General features: G+C 36.0%; 1 protein-coding gene across 1 annotated transcript; it reads left to right on the top strand.

Moving 5' to 3' along the window:
- Positions 1 to 282: 282 nt before the first annotated feature.
- On the top strand, positions 283 to 8,272 carry LTV1 (LTV1 ribosome biogenesis factor; the record flags this gene model as incomplete). The annotated part of the gene is made up of 10 exons (XM_010074702.1): positions 283 to 414; positions 871 to 1,059; positions 2,132 to 2,219; positions 2,985 to 3,105; positions 3,889 to 4,138; positions 4,866 to 4,993; positions 5,776 to 5,915; positions 6,201 to 6,253; positions 6,988 to 7,188; positions 7,773 to 8,272. Coding segments are annotated over 10 exons (1,416 nt in total), but the record flags the coding sequence as incomplete, so codon positions are not given.
- Between the last annotated feature and the right edge of the window lie 927 nt (positions 8,273 to 9,199).

Genomic DNA, 9,199 nt, shown 5'->3' with positions numbered 1-9,199 from the left:
GGCGGCGGGGCGGCGTGCCTGCCGGGCTGCTCCCGCCGCGCCTCTCTGCTCACCAGCAGGTTTGTTCGCAGGGGCAGCACGTTGCTTGCTTCCAAGAACTGTATTTCATGGAATCACAGAATGGTTTGGCTTGGAAGGGACCTTGAAAAACGTCTAGTTCCAACCCCCCTGCCACGGGCAGGGACACCTCCCACTAGCCCAGGTTGCTCAGAAAAAATATTATTTTTAGGTGAATTTAATATTCCATTTTTTCACTAATGGTGAACCAAATGTCCTTTGCAGCCTCACAAGAAGAAGAAGCCCTTCATAGACAAGAAGAAGGCGGTAACGTTTCACTTAGTGCACAGAAGTCAGAAGGATCCGCTTGCTGCTGATGATACTGCACCGCAGAGAGTTCTGCTGCCTGCACAGAAAGTAAATGCTCACTTTTAGTATTGAGGTTCATTCAGATAAGAAAGGCTGGAGGAGAGAAAAGTGGGTATGCACATGTACAGTTCAAAAACGTAGCCAGAGATAAGGTAGTTTTTAGGCCAGCTTATTAAAAGGATGTTGTAAGGAATTTGATAGTTGTGAGTTACTACATATAAACGTATTAAAAAAGCAACAAAGATTGCCTGACCCACCCTGAAAAAACAGGCTTTGTTAGTTATGCTGCTTATGGAAAAAGTTGTTTAAGGTCCTGCTCAGGCAGCAGCTGAGCACTGAACCGGATGAACATTCTAAATGGCTGTGTGTTAGGGTAATGAGTGGAGAGAGGGCTACAGGGACTTCAGAACTCAGGCATTCTCAATAGATGAGTGACTTTTCTTTTTGCTAATAAGTTTTACGTGGACTTAAGTGACTAAGTGTATTTCTTTTTACAATTCCAAGGGTCGTGAGGAGCAAAGGAGGGAAGAGCAGCGGAAGTATGGAGTCTTCTTTGATGATGACTATGACTATTTGCAGCATCTAAAAGAAGCCTCCGGTCCCTCTGAGCTTGTCCCTTCTGTGTGTGGACAGCGAAGCAGAATTGTTGTCACAAGTGAGGGACACATAGAGGATGAAATTCAGCGAATTCCAGTGAGTAGTATTTTTGATAATAATAATCTTATGCTGTACTTTGGGGTTCAGCATCCTGTAGGCACATTAACTATATTCAACAAGTGCTAACCATGTGATATATATATATATATATGCATATATATAGGATACTTTTGACCCAGAATCAGATTTCTGTACAGGTAAAAACAAAAGTTGACAAGCCAGTTTATTGATGAACAGTATTTTGCTAGCAAAAGTGTTAAAACACTTTGTATACCCATGACAAGCTTTTCTTGACAGAAGTGTCTTACAAAGGTATTTATTTGAACAAGTTGTGTTTTTCTGGGTGAGGCATTTGTTTTTAGGATTTTTAGAACTTTTGAATGCTCTGGGAGTTATGAATATACCAAGTTGTATTACTAGTACACCATGTTTTTAAAGTGGAATGTAACAGAACCCAGAGGGAATAAAAACAAACTTTTAAATTGCTGGCATAACTTGTGGAATTTCATGATGCTAGATCATGGTAGAATAGAAAATCAATAAGTAACTTCAAGCAATGAAGTATGCGATTACCAGTCAGTCACTTTTAATTGAGGGAGTTTGGTTTAACTAAATACTGTAATTTTAGTTAAAATCGTCAAGAAATTTCAAGTCAGAAATACCTTTCAGGTACAGTTTGGTGATACTACATAAGATTTAAAGTTATTTTAGATGTGCATGCTAGTAAGCTTTTAGTAAGGCTTTCAATAAAGGGGTAATTTCAAGTCTGTGGTAGTGTTCTCCAAAAAAAAAAAAAAAATAAAAAATTACAATTTCCTTTGTGCCTCCTGTACCACCGTTCTCTAAAAAGTTTCAGAGATGCAAAAATACTGTCTCTATACCTGGAGAATATTGACATGGGAATTAATGGTGCCAACACTTTACCTATCTTTCATTGAGTAACTTGGAAAATTTGTCACCGATAAAGGAGCACTTGTCTTAATATTTAAGTAGCACTCACAGGGTTTCATTTCGTCACGATTATTTGCACATATTTGTTAATGTGAGCTCAAATGTGAAACTGAGAGCAAGCCTATTGTCATGTTGGCTTTTTGTTTCTTTTTCCAAGGCTCCATCTATTAAGTTGCCTTCCTCAGTGTTTGCCACAGAGTTTGAAGAGGATGTGGGCTTGTTAAATAAAGCTGCTCCTGTTTCAGGTATCATTGCATCTTTTACCTTTCTGTACCGTGATTTGCCATCTAGGTACTAGATAGTAATTATTTTATTACAGTGTCATATTAGTTTTGGTTTAGAACAGACTCAATAGGAGTCATAAAGAATGATGTGTGAGAGACCTGTGTTTCATTTTGAGACCTATTTCTGTGATTCACTAATGATAGCTTTTTTAGCTTTCCTTCATTAGTACTATTTCAGGGCTACAGGCTGTAAGTACACTTTTGTTATGTATCCATGTCTGCACTGAACATTCACTTTGCAGCTATCTTAATATTTTATAACAGGAATTAATTGTGGTAGCTCTCTCTGTCCTGACAGAAGGATGCTAAAGACACTCCTGTTAATTGCAGTAGAGAAACGCTTTCTAGCCTTTTGTAATGTAGGGAATTCTACGGGGTGGAAGCTAGGGCTGGTTGATATACAGTACTCTAACTTGGATATTTTTTCTTCTCCACTATTCTAAGTAAAATATATTAAAATACATTCCCCAGATGTCTTAAGCTTCCAGAAATGTTATTTTCTGTATGAGGAGAATTGACAAGAGGCTGGTGACTTGCCTTGGCTTGTATCATGTCTACAAATATTATTGAAGAATTTTGTGTTTCTTGGGTGTAATCTTTCCTTAGAGCAAATTAACAGTGTAATTGGATTGGTTTTTATCCAGGAAAGTAGATTCGTAATGTCAGTGAAACTTATGTATTTATGTTGGCTTTTTTTTTTTTTTTTTTTTTTTTTTAACTTTTTAGGGCCACGGCTAGATTTTGACCCTGACATCGTTGCAGCTCTCGATGATGATTTTGACTTTGACAATCCAGAAAATATTCTGGAAGACGATTTTGTTCTACAAGCAAACGAACCACAGAAAGGGTAAATAGAACTTTGTAGAACTGTTTGTCGTATGTAAATAGGAATGATGCCATTTGTTACTTCATGTGGTGGTGGTGGAGGAAGCAAGAATGGTTTCAGATTTCAAATTGAATACTTAGGTGTGTTAAAGGAAAGAAGTATTACCTTGTGTTACGTGGATGGTAGCTTACAAAATCAAATTTTCATGTGTTATCCAAGAGATGGGTTTCGTTACTTTGAGCTCATGGATTATACATGTTTACATACACAATGTATGGAATAACGGGATTCTCAAACTATTTAAAACATTACCATCTATGACATTTAAACCACATCAGTAATTATATTGATGAAGGCTAATGGGTGTTTCTAGAACCTTTACAAATTCTTTATGTGGTACCCCACTGCATATTATTTCTTTAAGTTTTGGTATTGTTCTCATAATTTTATGAACAATGAGAAATTTTGCTAGTTTTAATATTCGAGAATACACCTAGTATTTTTCCACTTTGACATGTATAGCTCAATATAAACATAACCTTGCTCTTAGTGCACAGATGATCCAACAGTTATCAGAAGTGTTTACAGCTTTCAAATGAAAGCAGTATTTTGCTGACTTTGGCAGCACTGTTACTGTTTAACTTATTTTTCTTTTACTGGCTTGAAAATAGTAACTTTTTATCTTTGCCTCTGAACATTTGTATCTATTATTGCCAAATTGTTTCAGATAACCCAACCCCTGGTCAGAGCTGTGGGAAGAAAGGTCCATGTATTGTTGTAAAACTGTTTTATACTTCTGTTCAGGGGATCAGATGCTGAGGATGAAGATGAATGGGAAGATGTGGAGGAAGATAGTGATGAAAAGGATAGTTGCGGTAATGATAAAGACTATGATTCAGAAGGCCCTTTATCAGATGATGGGGTTAATGGACAGACAAAAGAATTTCTTTTTATGCAAGAAGAAACCAGGAGTCGTTTCACAGAATATTCTATGACGTCTTCGGTAATGAGAAGGAATGAGCAGTTAACCCTGTTGGATGACAGATTTGAGAAGGTGAGGTAGCTCAAGAATGTAACTGGTAAACATAAGGGTGTTAAATGTTTCTTTGTCTTTTGATTCATCTCATCATCTCATAAGGTGGTGTCCTGTGTGCCTGTGCAGATTCTTACTGCCTTCAGTAGTAAAAGCATCAAACAGCTGTTCTTTGCACGTACTCCACATTTAATATTCTATGTGTGCTAAGAGGTTTGTCTTAAGTAGTTTTGGTGTTAATTGCTATTAAAAGGCCTAACACTGCTAGAGTTAAACAAAATTATTCCAGTCACTATAATAAGCATTCATAGTTGGTGTTACACTTCTGTCTGAGAGGCTCAGTTCAACATAGCAAATCGTGTACAGGTGCCTGGTAAAGACTCACTTATTTCACCCCACTGTGCCAAGTATATACGCATGAAATGATAGAGCACTGGAAATATGGTGTAACTTTTGCCCTGAGCAGTGACAAGCTTTTTAATATACAGATCGAAATAATGCATCAGAATTAGAAATATTTTCCAGAGGCTGAGTTAAATATTATTAAAAGATAAATTTGTGACTCCCATGCTGAAAGAATACCAACAAGGAGGAAATACTACTGCAGATGTGTTTGGCAGTTGTTCAGCTAATGAGAGGGGAGAGAAAAAAGGGGCAAATAGAAAGAAATATTTCTATTTTCTTTAAGCTATCAAGAAGTTGCATGAGAAATGCAATCTAATTATAGATATCCACTTCTTTATTTTAGTTTTTTGAGCAATTTGATGAAGATGAAATTGGAGCCTTGGATAACGTGGAGTTAGAAGGATATATTAACACGGACAATGCTCGGTTGCAGGAAGTCCTGAATGATTACTACAAAGAGAAAGCAAAGAAGTATGTATTCCCAGAAGTACTGGTTCACATAAGTAGTTATGCAATCCGGTGTTTATGTAATCCTGTGTTTATATTGAAAGTTTGGGTATGTTGTTTCCAATTCATGTACCCAAAGATTACATCCCACAATAAAACCAGCTACGTATGAGTATTATCCATTTTTTCATGTCACTGAATGTCAGTCTCAACTTAAGAGGCGATAGAATTAAGTGGAGGCATTTTGTTGGTTTATGTGAGATTATGCTCCTTTTATATAATTGCATTGAATTTAGTGTGACTAATATCTAGAGGCATTCTTCCTTTTTCTTTTTAGTGTGTTCTTTTTATACTTTTACTTTTGTTTTGAACAGACTCAGTAGCCAAGTATATTCTGTCCTGCTGGTATGCACCTGATTCCACTGTGTATCTAGTTACATTATAATAAATTCGCAGGTGACTGTTGCCTGAGTACTACTGTTTGGAGCACTGCAAAAATCAGTGCTTATAAAGCAACCCCATATCTATGTAAGACTGCATTTCCACAGTGTAGTCACTTTCTCTTAAAGCGGTGATAAAGCCACATACTTTTGAAATGCAGAGATACTTCTTTTTTTGTCTATGTCTCTTGTCCTAGTATTTTAGTTTATTTTGGGGATGCTTACTTAAGGAAACTTATTTTTCCTGTAAGTTTCATTGGGAATAGCTTTCTTTGGTTTGGGTTTTACTGAGGGTTTACATAATTACATAATTACACATTTTCAAGAAAAGATAAACCTTAGTTTTTTCTTCTCTGAACTTCAAAGTTGTGTGAAGTTGGATGCTCTTGAACCCTATGAAGATTTAGACTCTCCTGTGAATGAAGAAAGTGAGGAAGAAAAGGAAGAAAAAGTAGCTGTAGTTATTGAGGAACCAAAAGAAAAGTGGGATTGTGAAACTATTTTGAGTAAGTGTTTTGGAGTTCACTTGTTTGTTCCTAGGATTGCAAAATAAATGATAGGTGATCTCAGAACTTTTCTAACAATGCTGCTTTAGGTAAAATGGTTTATGCTTCTGGAGCACAACAGCGGAAATTCCTGCTAGATAAAACTAGTGCTTTTGTGTAGATAACTTTATTTGTGCAATTTTGTATCTTCAAAGACTAAGTAGTAGTACAATTCATAAAACATTTACCTGATTTCTATCTGTAAGCTGTTCTTCACTGCTTTTTTATTCTTTCTTTGTGACCTAGGTACATATTCAAATTTATATAATCACCCAACACTTATTAAGGAGCCATCAAAGGTAAAATCATTAAACTTATTCTGAGTAACAACCTGGCCTGGGAAAACTTGAGACAAAAGTGATTTTTTTCTCAGTGGATATCTGTTTTTAAAAGAAGGAGGGAGCAGAAAAGTGGGCTGGGGAGGGTATTAGCCTCTGGTATTACTTCTTCACTGAAGAAGGGTTTGTATATATTTTTTCTATTTGAAGGAAAATTGAGTAAGTTCAAAATTTCTGTAATAGCTAGGCAGAAACATAGAGAGCAAGGAATTTACTTTCTTGTTATCTGTGATACACCTTTGTGTAATCTATGTCTCACAACCACATATTAGGGTTTTATACTTGAAAACAGGTTTTTTTTTCTACAGTTTGAAACAATTTATTGTAGTTTTTTGGCCTTCCAGATATTCCCCATTATTAGAGCACAGCTTGATGTTCCAGATGTGTGGGATTTTGAAAGGAAACCTTTTTCTTGAAAGCTTATAAAGGAATATTAAGTGCATACTTAAGTGCTTTTTATTCAGCAATATTTAAATTAAAGGGAGAAACCAGAATTTGGGAGGCCAGATTCTGCTCACAAGTGTGTTTGATTTCTTACTTTGGGATTAATGTGCATTTTTCTGAGGGAGGAAAATGGTATGAGGAAACTTATATATTTATTGCTGTTAAATCCAAATCTAATGTTTTTATACTAAGGCGGCACTTCTTGGAGAGAAAGCTAGAGACCATTAATACGTATGCTCTCTCTATTTTAGCCCAAACCAATAAAAATTTCCCAGAAGACTGGAATCCCCCTACATATCTTGCCTCAGCGGGGTCTTACTGCTAAGCAGATTGAACGCATGCAAATGGTTAATGGCAGTGACCTGCCAAGAGCATCAACACAGCCCCGTTCCAAAGAGGAGAGCAAAGAGGATCGCAAAGCTAGGAAACAGGCAATAAAAGAGGAGCGAAAGGTACATCTTATTTTAAATGAAACCCTGCAAAAACATGTTATATTATCTGAATTCTGTCTTACAAACCTTTTTTAAAGCTCATTTGTTCTTGTGAACTTGCTGGTCTCAAAGGACTAATTAGTGCTTCTTTTAAAAAAAACTGGAAAGTTAACATCATAATTTTGTCATCCTAATTTCCCTGAATGGAAATTTTGGTCTGTTATTGTGGCCGCTATTACATATATAACTTTGGAAGGAGCCTTCACATTTGCTTATTTTCTAGGGAAGAAAAGAAAACAGTTGTGATGTTTCAGATCATACAAAGTGAAAAGTCTCTGAAAGAAATGTGAAAAATCTAATTGGCCATGATAATATACTAGTTGTTTTATTTAGGAACAGACATTGCCAGCATATTAGAAGCTTCAGCTAATTAAAGATTATAATCCTGTTTGTACACATATTAATTTGACTACTAATAATTAGTGCTGTAAATAATACTGTTGCCCAGATTGCTGTTGTCTTCATGATCTAGAACTGTTTATTAGAATTGCTTCTTTTTGTATGTTATGCCTATTTTGTAAATTTGTAATTATTTGTTCTCACAGGAACGCAGGATGGAGAAGAAGGCCAATAAGCTAGCCTTCAAGCTGGAGAAAACAAGGCAAGAAAAACTGTTGCTCAATCTGAAACAAAACCTTCAAGGACTGAAGCTGTCTTGATAAACTGAGGAACTTACTGTGGAAACATCTTTCAGTTTTCATTTGTATTGAGCAGGGAACTGCTATCTCATGTCTTTGCCTGTCATGCACAAAGGGTTATTCAGATATTACTGTAACAAGAATCAGTATCTTGTCATTCTTTCTGAAAGGAAATTACACAAAACAATGTATTGGTGATATCTTTTCTGTCATGAGTGACATGGCAACTGTTGCAAAGTTTCATTACAGTAGAAATGTATTAAAATTATTAAAAAATATTTTTCTTACAAGCTATAACTGGACAAAGTTTTATACATATATATTTGTTGAATATATTCAACAAAACATCAGAACCCTACAGATTTGATCTGATTAGATTCTTCTATTAAATTATGTCAGTTTACAAAGCAATGTATCCATTTATGTCTTCTTTCCCTTATACTGACAGTTAAATACAGTGCCTTGATATAGCAAAGTTTTGTAAATCAATGAGTTTTCACCCACTCCTTAGTTCTTTTCTGGGCTGGTTATTTATTGCTTGGGTACTATTATGAAAAATGTAAAATAACCTTTTCTAAATGGAGGTGTCTGAAAAGCTGTTGTGTAGGTAGTAAGCATCCCTGTTACCTAACCTGAGTTTTACATTTCTTAGCAAATAAAATCTGTCGCAACAAGCTTTGCAGTCAGGAGTCAATGACCTTTGCTGTTGCTGGTGAAATGAGCTTTGCTGAAAGTACTCCGTCTGAACAGTATGGCAAACGAAACAGCAGATAGCCATTGTCTTGATTTTCCTGAAATATTATTCTTCAGGTCTTGCATTCAGTTTGGTTTCACTGGAATACAAACTTATGACCCACTGCAATTGTTGCAAAGACTTTCCTGAAGATGAGCAGAGGGCCAGTATCTTTAGGCTTGGTGTGATCCTAAATTTCTGTCCTGTGGATCTGAATTATTCTGATAGTGACCGGTCCATGCATGTGAATGACATTAAGAGGATTTGTAGTGAATCCTTCTGTATTCGTAAGAGACCTTCAGCTCTAGGTCTTTAGGACTATAGACTGAGCAATCTTCTGCCTGTAGGTGAAAAGTTAATTACTGGTAAGGAACACAGTAACCAACAAATCAGTAGATTGGCTTGACTACTACTATATTCAAAGCATCTTAAATATTCTTTAAATAGTTTTGTGGGTACTAGATGGAGGCAAGCTAACAGAAGGATTGATGAGGCCTTTTAATGTGCCAAAACAACTCTCAGTACTTGTTTTTATTGGAAGAGGGCTTTTATGATATATTTTAATTGATGAAGTAACATGGTTTTGGAGAATGGAATAAAC

The sequence above is a fragment of the Pterocles gutturalis genome, unplaced genomic scaffold, assembly GCF_000699245.1.
Source record: "Pterocles gutturalis isolate BGI_N339 unplaced genomic scaffold, ASM69924v1 scaffold34742, whole genome shotgun sequence".
NCBI classification, from domain to species: Eukaryota; Metazoa; Chordata; class Aves; order Pterocliformes; family Pteroclidae; genus Pterocles; species Pterocles gutturalis.
The sequence above is the reverse complement of the archived record's forward strand: the minus strand, read 5'-3'. Positions and strand labels throughout refer to the sequence as shown.